The sequence below is a fragment of the Talpa occidentalis genome, unplaced genomic scaffold (assembly GCF_014898055.3).
Source record: "Talpa occidentalis isolate TD23 unplaced genomic scaffold, MPIMG_talOcc4v2.1, whole genome shotgun sequence".
Classification (NCBI taxonomy): domain Eukaryota; kingdom Metazoa; phylum Chordata; class Mammalia; order Eulipotyphla; family Talpidae; genus Talpa; species Talpa occidentalis.
The window spans coordinates 148,342,412-148,357,791 of record NW_026555331.1 but is presented as its reverse complement, the minus strand read 5'-3'; the positions used below and the strand labels follow the sequence as shown (position 1 = coordinate 148,357,791).

General features: G+C 41.8%; 1 protein-coding gene across 1 annotated transcript; it reads right to left on the bottom strand.

Annotated features, from left to right (window-relative positions):
* Positions 1-8,119: 8,119 nt before the first annotated feature.
* On the bottom strand, positions 8,120-14,499 carry PIP (prolactin induced protein). Its single transcript, XM_054691925.1, has 4 exons — positions 14,369-14,499; positions 12,429-12,534; positions 8,595-8,709; positions 8,120-8,343 (listed from the first exon to the last, which is right to left on the bottom strand). Exons 1-4 carry the CDS (start codon positions 14,461-14,463, stop codon positions 8,219-8,221), a joined length of 441 nt encoding a protein of 146 aa, XP_054547900.1. The 5' UTR covers positions 14,464-14,499; the 3' UTR covers positions 8,120-8,218.
* Positions 14,500-15,380: the final 881 nt, after the last annotated feature.

Genomic DNA, 15,380 nt, shown 5'->3' with positions numbered 1-15,380 from the left:
AGTCATATGCTTGGTTAACTAATGAGGGCAGGGAGAGCTGCTTTTCCCTCAACACAGATTGAGAGGTAGGGTGACTAGGACCCATGGATTTGCCCACCTAACATCCAAGTGGGACAATCATGGAAGAGTTAAGGATGCTTGTGGGGAAGTAAAGTCTAAGAGTGGGTGAGTTGGGACTGTTGAGATTGCTACTCTTACCTCTTACGGACTTCTAGAGAACTGGAGTGCTGGAGCTAAATAGGACCTTGAGAGAAAGACGAGGACCAAGTGAGAGCAAGATCAGGGGAGGTTGTTTTTAGCTATTTCTTTGTATTTTGCACAGTATCCATCTTTCTTTTCTCTATAATGCACTCTGAATTATAATTATAATCTGTTTTCAGTTTCACTAATTCTTTCCTTAACTGCATCCAAGTTGCTATTAAATCTGTGCATTGGGTTCTTAATTTCAGTGGTAATTTTCATTTACAGAATTTCTCTTTGATTCTTTTATAGGATAACGATTTTGACATAAATTCAAGGAACAGGTAAGTTTATTTTATTTTTAAATATGCTTTTATTTTATATATATTTTTACATCCGTCTTCATTTTTGTACAATGTATGCTTTCTCATCTTGGTTATAGTCACTGTGAAATTCCTACCACTAATTCACCGTGTACCATCACCATAGTCCCTTGTGCTCTTCCCACCCCTGTTTTGATCCTGCTCTCTTCTCCCTCCTGCATAATGTCTCTGGTTTATAGTTGCTTGTTGATTTTGATTTTCACTTTATTATAATTTCTTATTTTTCCCTGATCCCTTATTTGGATCCTCTGCATTCCAAGGAGCAGATAAGTTTAAAAATGACTTAATTCCTTCATCTTATAATCAACAGATAGTAAAAGTAATTATTTCTCACACATCCTTCCAGAAGTTTCCTATTTATTTCTCTAGTTCTTGACCCATTTATACTGGAACAAAAGTCATCAATAGCCATCTCTTCATATGAACCTGTTCTTATTCTATTAATTTTTATTCATTAATTCAATATTTCTGGATCCCTCCCCACCAGTTTTGTTCTCTTGGGTGAATGAAAAATTTCTTTCTCATAACAGTCTTCATATTTAAATTTTTATTTTCTTTTTCCTCTTATTTTGACATTGATCTTTGTTAATGCTAAGTCAGTAAGATGATTTTTTCCTCCAAGATTTTCTTTATCTAAATACTATTTCATGTTATCCCCAGTAAATGTAAATACATTTTATCAGAGGAGCAACTTTGTAGACCCCATTTCTCCCTTAGGACAGTTGTATCTTCTTGTATCCACTCAATAAATTTCTCCTAAAGTGGAAAGTCTCTGATTGGGAGATATGTGAAATAAGTAACCAGTGATTATCAGTTCTGCAGCAGAACTATAATGCTTAGAAAATTCAACGATGTTCCCACTGGTATCCACCTGCACATCTTTATTAACACAATTAAATAAAAACATTTATTGGGCATCCATTATGTTGTTGGGACATTTTAAGACATTGAATTTTATTCTAAAATGGTGAAGACCTATTGACCTGACAACCTAGGAAAGTAAATTACATTTTTTATTTTAGTAAAATGGAAGATACTTCAGTTTCTCCTTTGGCTTTCTTTTTAAGAGACAGACATAATATTTCATTTGGGACAAGGAAAAGCCAAAGTGCTAAAAATTTTTGAAGTTGTTTACATATTAAGGAACTGGTTGGAGGTAAAGTCAGTTACGCAAAACAATTTGGGAATTACCCAGGAAAATCCAAAGTTCTGCTGTGCTAGGAAATTTCACTCTGAAAGAAAAATCAGACTCATGGATTATCTCAATATAGATATCTTAAAAAAGACAAAGTTTCTAATAATTAGAACAAAAATAGAGTTTTCTATACAATGACTAAGACTAAGGACAAAGAGAGGTCTATGATAGCTCATGTAAATGTGCTAATCATCCCTTCACAGCTGGGGAAACAGTTGCTTCCAGGGTTATTTGCTTTGCTTGGGAACAGAAACTATAGAGACTGATAAACAGTAATAGGTAAACTGTCAAAACAATGGTAAGGATGTGGAACAACAGTACCTCAATAATACATAAATTAAAAAAAATAAACAAACAAAAAAAAAACAATACAGGGAATTCTTTGGAACAAGTCATATGGTCTGACTTTATACTCTTCTCTATCTGTCCATATGCAGTAGGCTGAATAATGCCCAGACCCTAGTCTTAAGAACATTACATGGAAAAAGGAACTTTGCAGATGTAATTAAGATTATGAAGCTGGAGTAGGGAGATGATTCAGGATTATCAGGACAGGTCAATTTTTTTAAATTATATTGTTATTTTTTTAAATTTTTATTTTATATAATTTTTATATCATTTTTCATTTTTGCACAATGTATGCATTTTCATCTTGGTTATAGTCCCCGTACAATTCCCCACCCCCCTTATTGTGACCCTGAACCCTCCTCCCCACCCTGTAGTGTGTCCCTGGTTCATAGTTGCTTGTTGATTTTGATTTTTACTTTATTATAATTAGTCTTTTCATAGTCCCTTATTTAGTTTTTCTAAATTCCTGCTATGAGTGAGACCATCCGGTATTTTTTTCTTTCTTTCTGGCTTATTTTGCTGAGCATGAGCCCTTCCAGCTCCATCCATGTTGCTGCAAATTGAATGAGTTTATCTTTTTTGATTGCTGAGTAATATTCCATTGTGCATATGGACCATGTCTTCTTGATTCAGTCATCTATTTTTGGGCATTTGGGTTATTTCCATAGCTTAGCTATTATAAATAGTGCTGCTATAAACAAAGGGGTGCAGGTGCCCAGGACAGGTCCAATTTTATCTCACGAGTCATTAAAAAGTGGAGAACCTTTTCTGGTTGTGGGGGAGGGAGAGAAAGTAAGGGAGAGACATGAGAAGGGTTCAAGTTCTAGTTCTCATATTTGTGGTTTGAAGGTATAGAGGGGCTGCATGAATTCTGCCAACAATGTTAATCAATGAGGAAATGGATCCTACCCTGGTTTCTTTAGGAAGGAACACAGTCCTTCTAATAACTTTATTTTAATCCAGTGAGATGTTTGTTACTTTTTAACCCACAAAATTAAGATAATAAGTGCTTTGGTGGTGGGCATACTATGATAACTTACATTTATAGAGGTATGAACCTGCACCCTTAAAACATTCAATGTTGTAAATGAATGTTACCTCAATAAACATCAAAAAAAATCCTAACATTGAATTCTTTTGAGCCATTGTGTTTGTGAGAATTTGTTTTGGTAACTTCATTGAACTATTCAGGCTGACATATAGATGTGCTCTAGACATGGAGTCACCTGAGCCGCGTTTCTGCTTTCAAGAGCATGCAATATGTAGCCTTACTTAGTGAGGATACTGAGTGCAGAATTAATTAATCCAGTTGATTAATGACATACAATCACAAATGTTTACAGCCTGGGCAATAAGACTGATGAGATGGCTCCATCTCTAAGTTTATATATAATTAAGTAAAATAACCCATAACTGAGCCAGAAACTTGTCATGGTTTCCATCAGTATTTGATTCAAGTAGTTGTAATACATCGGTTTACTTGAAGAGGTCAACCACAAAATTGCTTTTCCAATGACTGGTCTTACAGTCATTTAAAGACTCAATGAGAATCACCCAAGGATAATCATATAGGGCACAAATCAATTATATGTGTTGCTTTTCATAATCTACCCAATGCGTAAACCAAAGGAAGCCATGTTATGATAACTCCACTTCAATCCAAGAATTTCTCATTTGCTCTGGGTTCAAGATTCAGTCACTTCTTTGTTGTACCTCTTTCCATCCATCTTTTTTAGTGAGTAGTCAGGGCAAGATTGGTGTCTAGCCCAGGCTTATTTTCTGCTGGCGTTGCTTGTACTTGGCTTATTTCTTCTTGTTAGTAAGTGGGTCAGTACTCATTTTGATTCTGCTTGTCCTCACACATTGTCACAGTCACTGAAATCAAAATCAGTGGCTTTGACCAAATTCATGCTACTGTAACTCAACAATGATTCCAGTAGGTGTCACAGCTTGCCTCTATGATGCTGAGGCCTGGATGCCTATAGCAGTGTACTCAGCACGCACACGTATATAATTCAGAAGGATATGAGAGGTGATATGTGGAAGGGCCACTCTTGACCATTCCTTGGGCAAAAAAGCCAATGGATAAATGACTTTTTTCATCCTTTTGAGACATATTTCATCAGGCACCTCAGAAATTCTTTCCCAACTGATCAACTAGTTTCCTAAATAGTAGCCAGCTTGGTACTATTTGCTTGCTCAATTTTTTTCCATCTTTTCTTTTTCATCCTTCGAGTTCCTCACCCTTTTGACATCACATTGCAAAATAAGCTTCCTGTTTATTTGCCTGTGTCTCAGTTACTGCTTTTCTGGCACCCAAGCTGAGATGGCTTCTCTCCTGTGGCATCCACTTATCTGACATGACCCTACCTTCTTTTCCAAGTATGCAGGACCTTGCTGTCTGGTTTCCTCATCAGAGCTCTTAGAGGAACTTGGAGATTCTTGGTCTGCCTTGCTGTACTACACTTAAAGTAGTATTTCCTTATTCCTTCCACCCATTTAGACATCCTTCTTAGCCATTAGTACTCTTACCATATGCATGACATTGTGCAATTTTTTCTATCCAGAGAATAGCCCTGACAAAGGATACAAAGTTTCCCTCTGTCATGAAGGAAGATCAGGCAAGTGTCTTGTGATGGTTAATTTTATGTGTCAAATTTGATGGGGCTGTGGGATGCCCAAGTAACTGGTAAAATATCATTTCTGCATATGTCTTTGAGGGTGTCTGAAGAAGAGGTTAACATTTGAATGAGTAGACTGAGTAAAGAAGATGCCCTTCACCACTGCCAGTGGGCATCATTCAATCCCTTGAAGACCTGAGTAGAACAAAAAGGTGGAAGTGGGGTGAATCCCTCTTTGCTTGAGCTGAGATGTCCATTGTCTCCTGCCCTTGGACATTAGCACTCTTGGTTTGAGGGGATTTTTGATTATAGGATGGGACTTACACCATTGGTTTCCAATTCTCAGTCTTCAGGATTCAGGCTGAACTTTACTGATTGTTTTCCTGGTTCCCCAGCATGCAGGTGGCATATTGTGGGGTTTCTCAGCCTCCATATGCATGTGAGCCAATTTCCATAATAAGTCTCCTGTCCCTAATAGACTTCCAGGGAAGGTAAAAGGATGTTTCTACTAAGTATTAAGTGTAACATGCACCAATAAAATCAAGGGTGTGCTGAACAGATTAAGCAGCAATCTTAACTGTTATCGGTGAAGCAGTTAGCTAATTTCAACTGACTTTTCTCAAAGAGAGCAATCTATCATTCTTTCAGTGTATCAAGATAGTAGTGGTCATGTGATGGCAGTTGTAGGAGTTTGTGCATTGCATTATGATGAGGGCTGGCAGAAGACTTTGCTCTCTAAGGCTCTAGGTTTTTCTGACCATCAGCTCTGTTTGAGATAGTGGAAACATTTAATACCTGTACTGTCTAGTGTAGTCACTGACCACCAATGGCCATGGAGCCCTGGAAATAAGGCTAGACCAACTTAGGTGTGTTGTGAGTGTAAACTTCCCAGTGGATTTCAAAAACTTAGTATGGAAAAAAGAATGTAAGATAGCTCAGAAATGATTTTTTTATTAATGACATCTTGAAATAATGCTTATACATAATAGGCTAAATACAATAAATCATTGAATGAATTTCACCACTTGTTGCTTTTTTAAAACATGTGACTATCAGAAAAAATTTAAATTACATATGTAGCTTAAAATATATTTCTTTCTATATTTTTACTGGACAGAGCTACTCTAGACAATTAAGACTTCGTTGCATTGGTAGACAAAGGTACCACAAGAGGTAAAGGTTTTCACAGAACTAGTGCAGGAGGTAAATAAAATAAAGAATTTTGGAAATGCTGTTTGCAGAAGGTTTGAGGAGGCCCACTTAAGGCAGGAGGGGAGTGTGTGTGTGTCTGTGTGTATGTAGAAGTCAGCCTATGTGGTTGGTTCAAATCCTAGCTCTGCTAAATTACTGTCTTTTGCAAATTACTTTCTTTATCTCATCTCAATTTTCTCTTAAATGAAGATAAGAATAGTATTTACTTGCTTGTTGTCTAGCTCCCATAAACAATATAAATTTCAGAAGATCAGGATAAAAATTCCTGATTCACTTCTGTAAAGCCAAGTGCACTCAATAAATATTTATTGAATAAATAAATAATGAGTGTTTTTTTTAATACTTTATTTAAAGGGTTTCCAGTTTTATTGAGATAAGATTGACATGTAGCACATGCTTTTAATATTTTATTTTTATCATTTATTTATTTATTTATTCATTTGTGGGACCCTCCCCGGCGGCCGGGGAATGAACCGGCGCTGCAGAGGCTGCAGGCAGCCTCGCAGCCCAGCGCTCAACCGCTGCGCCACCAGGGGAGGCCCGTTTTTAATATTTTAATATGTTGATTTGATAAACTTATATATTGCAAAATGACTATCACCATAGGTTAAACTAATACCTCCATCACGTCACATACTACTTGTTTTATGTGGTCAGAATAATTAAGGTCTCTCTTAGCATACTTCAAGAATATAGTACAGTATTATTAAATGTAGTAACTATACTGTACATTAGATTTCCAGAGCCTTGTCATCTTCTAACAAGAAGTTTGTACCCTTATACCAGCATCTCTCCAGTCCCTCACCAACAAAGCACTGGTAACCATCACTCTGCTCTCTGCTTCTGAGTTCAGTCTTTTTAGATTCCACATATAAGCAATGTCCTACAGTATTTTTTTTTTTTTTGCTTTATTTCACTTAGCACAATTCCATCTTGTCCCAATAGCAGAAGTATCTTCTTTTTCATGACTGAATAATATTCCACTTATATCATATATGTTACTGAACATGAAAGTAAAACTATTCAGAACATTGCTGAATCAATCCAGACAATCAATGCTAGTAAACTCTAATGAACATATGAAGTGATCTCTTTCAGTGATCATGTTTCCCTGTCCTGGATTCTGGTGCCACGTAGAATCATTGGTCTAGGAGATATGGTCTTGCCCTCTTACCTAGACACATTGACTTTGCTCCTGTCCCCTCACCATGCTCTTCTCTAGCCTTTCTGACTTTGCCTTAATCCTACCCAGTATCAACGTGCCCACCTGCCCTACCTGTGCCACCCTTCATGCTTTGGGCTCTTGGTGCCTGCTGTTCTATCTGCTAGAAGCCCCCTGCCCTCTTGGTGCCCAGGATCCTAGCCAGATCTCCGTCTCTAAGAAAGCCCCAGTTCCTCTCTGGCAGAACCCCTCCAGGCCCGTTCTACTCATTAACCTAGTGTATCTCTGTGCAGCCTGATGTCCCCACATATTACTTAGTCTGTCATTTTTCCCAGTTGAAAATAAACCACAGAATACAAGGGAAAACTGGTGCTCCAAAGAGGACCAGCTTTGCTTCTGCCTCTGCTATATGCAGGGCAACTTCCATCTCCCGTGTCTGAGGGAGGGCCTGGTGGGGCAGTGGTATGTGGGAGAGTCAAGGAGTCAGGAGTCTTGGGTGCCTGTCCTGGTTGTGCCCCTCATTGACTTTGAATTTTAGAGCCCCTCCTCCCAAGAATGACCCCTCTCTTCTCTGTCTCTTTATCTTTCCCTCTTCATACCAATGGGCAGTGAGGACCCACGAACTCTCTTCAGTAAAGGGTCTTTGAAAGACCAAAGCTGGGTTTCCCTGGTGGCACAGCAGTTGAGCGCTGGGTTGCGAAGCTGCCCGCAGCCTCTGCAGCGCCCGTTCAATCCCCGGCCACCGGGCGAGGGTCCCACATGGCGCACAGACCTCTCCTGCTGTCAGCTGCTCCCCTCAGCAATGTGCTTCGGTCCTTTTGCCTGCTCTGCTCTCCGCTCTGGCTCTGGTAAATCCTCTCACCCTCCCGCACTTCTGACTGTACCCAGTGCTTGTATAAATAAATAAATAAATCTTTAAAAAAAAAGAAGACCAAAGCTATAGAAATTCTGGGTACTCTGGGGGTTTTCTGGGATAGATTTTTGTGGGAAGATACAACAGTACACAGAGAAGCTTATGAGAAGTTTATTTTATAGACCACGGCAGATCCTCCCACCAAGTTCCCTTGGAGGAAGGCACCTGGGAGAGAGATCAGAGAGACGAGGGCTTCCGCTCAGGTCAGTATACCGCTATCCTGCGATAGGTGACGAAACGGTTTGCAGTAATTGGACTCACTGCCCTATCGTAGGGGCAAATATCTGTATCCTTAACAATATCAACCACAAATGCTATCGTCATAGTGTCTGAAAGAGACAAGAACAAAGATCATTCCTGATAACACTCTAACCCCCAGTGTCTTATCTCGTCTATTAGTGTCAGGCATCTCTTGCTGGGATTCAGTTTCCTGAAATATTTTACAAAAGTATCTCCCTTGTTCTGGGCCTTCAGCTCTTCCCTTCTGCCCCAACTTCTGCTCTAGACCCAGAGCCACCGTTCTCGTGTGGTTTTCCCTCCATCGTGTGAAGTTCTTCCTTTGCAAGGCTCTGATACTTACTGTTGGTCCGAAGGTCCCAGAAGAAGGTTCTTGGATAATCATTACAGAGACAGGCAGTGTATTTATAGCTCAAAGGACCATCCAGTGTAACAGAACTTGCAAGGTAGGCTTTAATCTGGGGAGAAAGAACGAACCCAGTGTTAGTTTGAGGACGGGAAGAGAGAGAAAGACAAAGAGGGAGGAGGGATGTTCTTCGTAGACAAAGAGGGGCCAGGCGTGGGCCAGAGCCATGGCCGGGGGTCAGGGGGGCTTTCCTTTGGGAGCATCATTTCAGGAGTTGAAGTCCACTCGGCTTTCCTCAACTCTAATTTCTACTTCAGTCGTGTGGGCCTTGGGCCCGGGAGGGAAGAGCTGGGTGAATCCACAGGGCCCGGAGAACTCATCCTGGCACAGCTATTCACCTGGGGAGCAGGCTTGCCTAGTTACCTGGCCGGGCCTTCAGGCACTGGCCTGCAAGCACAGCCTGGCTGACTGGGTGCAGAAGGCAGAGCCAGGTCTGCCTGCCAGCTCGGTGACTGAAGCCTGGCCGGGCTCCCCCTTAACTCCCTGACCTTTGGTGTTAAAGTGATATCTGTCACTTTCTTCCCTTGTGAGATGAAAATACCTGCCCCATACTCTTGACTGTTAGATAAGCAAAAGAAATCTTGGAAGTACGTTTCCTTTTTCCTTCTTTCAGGAGAGAGTGCTTTCTAATAAAAATCCCAGTTCTGTGTAAGATTCAGTGGAGTTGGAAAGCTGTTGTCTAGTTCATGTGCAGCACAGGGGTTTCATCCTGGGGTTCACAGGCCCAGAGGGATTTGTGGGTAGAGTTCAGTGAGTGTGTGAACTCAGATGGGAAGAAAGTGCTTCTTTATCTCACTGACCTCCCCCAATCAAGCATCCCCGGTGCCAGGAATATGTCAGTGACCCACAGTGGCCTTGGCCATGTATGTGGCTTTCATCACAGGGAGAAACAGATATGTTCCTGCCACATGACAGATGTGGCTAGGTATTTCCTGCTGTCATTGCCACCTTGAATGCAGGGGAGCTATCGGAATGGCGGCCTGGTCATGGCTGGGGCTGTTTGCCCAGGTGACTGGCAACTGCACCCACTGACCCCTCAGACCCGGCAATGAATTCAAATGTTCACACCATTGGAATCTCACTCAGAGGACTTTGGAGTCCTGGCATTTCTGCAGAAAAGCCTACCCTTGCCTTATTGACCTTTATATCTGGAACAGTATGTCTTTGTGAGTTAGGATTTTCAAGAATTGTATCTTCAAAGCAAGAAATCAAAACCCAGGACATGTCCAGTTGTACATGTGATTTGTTGGTAAGGCCAGTACACAATTTAAGGTACCTATTTAAGTCATGCACCATCATCCATCACATATAATAAATGTTTATAAATGTTAAAGAATAACATTTAACTTATCTATATTTTAAACATACTGCCCTTGGCTAGTATGTGGATAAAGAAACATTACTATATCACAAATAAGTCTTAAATAATTTTATCACTGTTTTCAATATGGTGGTTTTCCTATGTCATTTAATACATTTTATTTATACATTTAAAATTATCATCTGATAAGCATTGCATAGACTTTATGAGACCAGCATTAATCATTGTAATTTACTTTAAGTTTTCTTCCACCTCAAAGGACTATATGCTCTGTATATTCAAATACATGATTGAGAGTATAATCTATCCTATTTAAATTTTATAGTCATCTATCCTATTTAAATTTCATATCATAATTGATAGAAAATGAGGATTAGGTGGTAGCAATTTCTCACATAAAAACAAATTCTACTTTCCTAAAATTTTAAAAATATAAAGGTGCTCTACAGTTTATATCCTTTTTTTTTAGGAACTAGCTACAAATAAAAACTGGTGGGCCAGAACCTAACAAAATTTCCTGGAATAGATTATTTCTGATTATTAATGTCAAGGTTTTTATGGACTTCCTGTCCTTTACTTATACTCAGGTAGGTTTTAAGAAGGACACTTTATTATATTATACTAACATTGACCTTTAAACAGAATCTTATTCATCACAGTAGCACAGAATTATCACATGTCATTTGGTGAAGAAACTAATTTTTCACTGCCTATCATTTTCTGAGGGAACAAAATAGACTTTTGTTACCTATTACCACCAGACTGCCATTATCACAAAACTTTTAAGTACACATTCTTACTCCGTTTCTTACCTGTGACTATAATAAACAATATACAGCATTAAACATTTATGACGCTGCCTACCTCTCACCTCAAATTAATATCCAGGGTTCATATTCTTGGACATTCTTAGGAAGTGATATATAGTATTGTACTTTTATCATTTTTTACTTTAATTTTTTGTGAATGGAAGGAAAGAAGATGTCCAAGTTGCTTTATTAAACAAAACTAAATCTGTACATAACGCCCAGCAAGCCCCAAATCTAAATTTCCCCGGGGACTCTGACACTTAGAAATTGTGACAAAGTAGCTGTGCTATTCTTTGCTCAGTGATCAGAAAACTTTCTCTTACCTGTGTGGGGCCATTTTTAGAATATATTTTAATGGATTGGAGTCTACCTGCTCCCAATTTTGGTTTCAATTTAAGCATTCTAGCACTAGTTCTTCCATTTAGTTGGGACGCACACCACTAGGTGACCTTCCTGAAGGAGGTGGAGGCGCACCTGTCCTAGCCCTGGGACACAGGTAGTTTACAAAAGGCAGGTGCACTCCTCTGACCTGTGAGAGGCCCCTTGGTGAGCTGGTGCAGGACATGCTTTTCCTGGGCAAGGGTCTCTCTGTGTGTTGCACCCACATAGGACCCTTTCGTTCCTGGCCTGCAGCAGTCAGACAAGAGGGATCACGTTATCCATTCTCATCTCTTGTTACTCAAAGTGTGGTCCTTGGAACCCCAGCTGGGGCATGGCCTGGGAGACTTAGGAATACAAGAGCTCTGGTCTCTCCCCAGAAATGCAGAAACTGCATTTTAACAAGATTTCAAGGAGTATCGCTGCATATTACTACTTGAGAACCTCTTCTCGAGTCCAAAAATTGGACCTTCCTTCTTACCTCAACCTGTGGAATGGGGTTGCAGTTTTCCCTTCTGAAAGCCCCTCCCCCCCCTCCCAGCTCACACAGTCATGCCCAGGACCCTGAAGCAGCTCTTATCAAGGCTTACCTGGCTCTGATACTTTCTTTCTCTCCTCTCCGTCTTTCTTTTGTTAAAGATTTTTAATTTTTATTTATTTATTTTTTTTGGCGGACCCTCGCCGGTGGCCGGGGAACGAACCGGTGCTGCAGAGGCTGCAGGCAGCCTCGCAGCCCAGTGCTCAACCGCTGCGCCACCAGGGGAGGCCCTAAAATTTATTTTTGTGTAGAAGAACTGGGGTGTAGGCAGTGAGAGGACTCACCAGAGACAGAGTGGGGAGCAGAACAGGCAGGTCTACTGAAACACTGCTGAGGGGAGCAGCGGGGAGACAGGAGAGGTCCGCTGCACCATATGTGGGTCAGCTCCCTGGCTGGGCATCCAACTGAGGCCGTCGTGGTGCAGTGCTGAGACTTAACCCGTTGGCCACTAGGGAGGCCTCCTCCTCTCCCTCTTAGTTATGTTGTTCCCACCTCTCCTTCTTTCTCCTAGTCTTCCTAGAGGTCTCTAGATCAGGTTTTCTTCATCTCTAAAGTGAGAAGAGTAGTTGGCTCCGAGCTCCCATGATTATCACTGAGACTCGAGTGGCATAACATGTATGAGAATGTTGATTCGCAATGATTAATGATGCTGTGCAATATTAAAGAGAGACTAATCTAATTGAATTTATAATTTAGGAGTCAGATTAGTTTAGGCATTTACTTACCACCATACATTCTCTCATATCTGTGTTCACCTTAAGAATCACCTCAGTTAGTTCATCTGCCCGTACGCTGCTGGGCATGGTCACGTTCATTCCTATTATCGTTGCACTGGTTTGGGGGAAGAGAGAAACATATCAGAGGTCAAAGATCAATCCACAAGACATGGGGCCTAATGTGCAAGGCAGAATGCGCAGGGGAGGTACAGGGACAGTGAAATGATGGGTGTTGGACTGATTTCTGAGCATCCGAATCTCCTGGGGACTCTAGATTTGGGGTTGATTGAGTACAGATTTTTAGTTTTGTTTAATAAAGCAATTTGGACACTGAAAGTTGTGCCTCTTTCCTTCCATTAACAAAAAATAAAGTAAAAAAGGACAAAAATACAATGCCATATATTATTTCCTAATAAGATCCTGCAGGTTCTGCTGACTATCCATTGACTGAGAAGACTCAAGTCCTCGTGAATAGAAAACTCCATATCAACAGGATCACGTGAAAGCACAACCTCTCAGAGCATTGGGGGAGTTTGGATGACCATTCTTGGAGCGCCTCCTTTGTTTCCTGGTGGGGTCTAGGAATCTGTATTTATTTAACTCTATAAGAGATTTGAACATATAACCTAACCGTATTTGGGAATCCTACATCCAGGCCACATGTCATCCTCAACAGGAAAAAGGAAATGGAGGCAGAGAGAATAGTCTGATGTTCTTCTGTCAGTGAGGGCTGGGTTCAGAACCACCAGAGTTACTCTTTCTTTCCCTGAAGCTCCTGGCTAGGCGCCTATGGGGTTGGTGGGACAGGAGTGCTTCCAGGCCTGTAGTGCTTCTTCACAGTCCCATATTCCTAGGGAAAAGCACGTCAGATCTCAGAGAGATTCCATTTCCCCATCCACTTGCTCCAGTGCTCAGTAGCCAGGAGAGGGGTGTGAGGATTTCAGTGTCTTCCTAGCCCTCCCTTTTGTGAGTGGATTTAGGATTGTTAGGATGAACAGCTTAGCTGGAGTGGCTACTCCCCCATTTTGCAAGGGGTATCCTAGGGTGAAGGACTTTTGGTGCCAAAACCAAGAATTCCTGGGCAAACTGGGGGGTGCTGAGCCTAGCTAGCATAGCTTATTTTAACCACTTGCTGTCCCTTATGGCTATGTGGAGTGACTTTTGTCTCTGAACCCGTCCCACTTAGGGTTTCGGAGGCTCCCTGCCTCCATTAGACTAACCTGTTAAAATCCTGAATGGTGTCCTTCAGGACAGGACATAGAGAGTACCACTGTAATCCTGCCAGAAACCCCGCATTCCAAACCCTGTTTCCTGGGAAGACCTCTTAGAAGTGCTCAGTGTTTCTGCATCTCCCCCGAAGCTTCATTTTTCTATTTCCTTTTACGTGACCCAACATGTACGCTGAATATGTTGACTTCCAAACCCATGCTCCTGTGTCCTGGTACGGGAGGGGTTAGTGGTGGGGATGAATGGTTTCCTCCAATCATCTCTGGGCTTCAGAATAGGAAGGATGTCTAAGGGACTGGGCTTACTCAACTTCTAATCATGGGGCCGAGGATCAATGGGCTCTGTTCCTTCAGAGAGTCCCGGCAAAGTTGCCCAAAGCTATTGCTGGAACTCACGGACCTGCTAAACTCTCAGCGGGTGAGGTGAGCACTTTCGGACCAAGAACAGGATGTGGATCAGAGCCACAGAGCAGAGCTACTTGTCAATTACAGTTCTCATGTGCAACCGGGAGCCTTATTTCCACGGGCAGACTAGAAGCACTCTGTGGAAATGCGAGGGGAATGCATGGGGCCTCCTGGGAGCAGTGGAACTTTGGCTGGGTCTTTCCTGAGACTAAAGCTCTGGGAAGGTGGAGAGTTTTTCAGAATGGCATATGTAGATTTCTAGGCTAGGTCAGGAGCACTCCCTGCAAAGTTTTCTGTGAGGAGACAGGGATGACTCACGTGTCTGTCTGAGCATTGTTGAGCCCAAGCTGCAGGCAGAAAACCAGGAGCAGGACGGCCCAGCTGGCCCTGAACTGGTGCTGGAGAGAGAACATTCTGAAAGAGACGGTGTGACGTCCTAAAGCAGTGAATCCCGGGTGCCCAGCTTACTTCTTATATGCCGAGTGAGGAAGTGGGTGAGCTGCCAAGCAGATCCATGCAGTCAATCACCCAGTTTAACCTTCCCACTTATGATCTTTCCTCATTGGGATGAAGTTTGTTTTCCTATGGAAAAAGTCAACATTTGGCTAGAGTGTCAGAGTCTGGGAGAGGAGTTGGATAATCCTTCCTCATTTTCTCAGTATCAGAGAAAATGCCCAGGACCTCAAGAGATGCCCTTACCCTTCCCTAACTTATAGAAATGGTTTCTTTTGCAGCCCACTGTATGCTTGTCTTTCCTGCTGTGTATAACTCTAGCTTCAGTCACTGCTCCCCTAGTCTTGTGAGAACCATCTTAGCAGGAGGTTTCAGACCACAGGTTTAAGACACATTTTCTTGATCCCTTATAATAAGTTCAAGAGAAGGGATTGAGGGCCTCCCCAGTGGCAGAGGGGTTTGAGCGCCGTACTGTGAGGCTGTCCGCAGCTTCTGCAGTGTGGGTTTGATCCCTGGCCAGCCAGGGAGAAACCCACATGGCGAGGCAGACCTCTCCTATCTCGCCCGCTGCTCCCCTCAACAGTGTCTTCAGTCCATCTGCCTGTTCTGCTCCTGCTCTGTCTCTGGTGGATTCTCTCACACTTCTGTGCCTCTGACTGTACCCCAATTCTTGTATAAATAAAGAAATCTTAAAAATTAAAAAAGGCTCTATTGCAAAATAGTTTATATTAAAAAAAGAGGAGGAATTGATCAGAAAATTTCTAGGGGTCGAGGGTGATGGGATCGTTTGAGGGGAGACCACCAGACCTGCAAGGGGAGAGCTGGGCATGGGCTGCTGTGGACGATGGAGAACTGAGGCCACAGCACTAGGAGACAT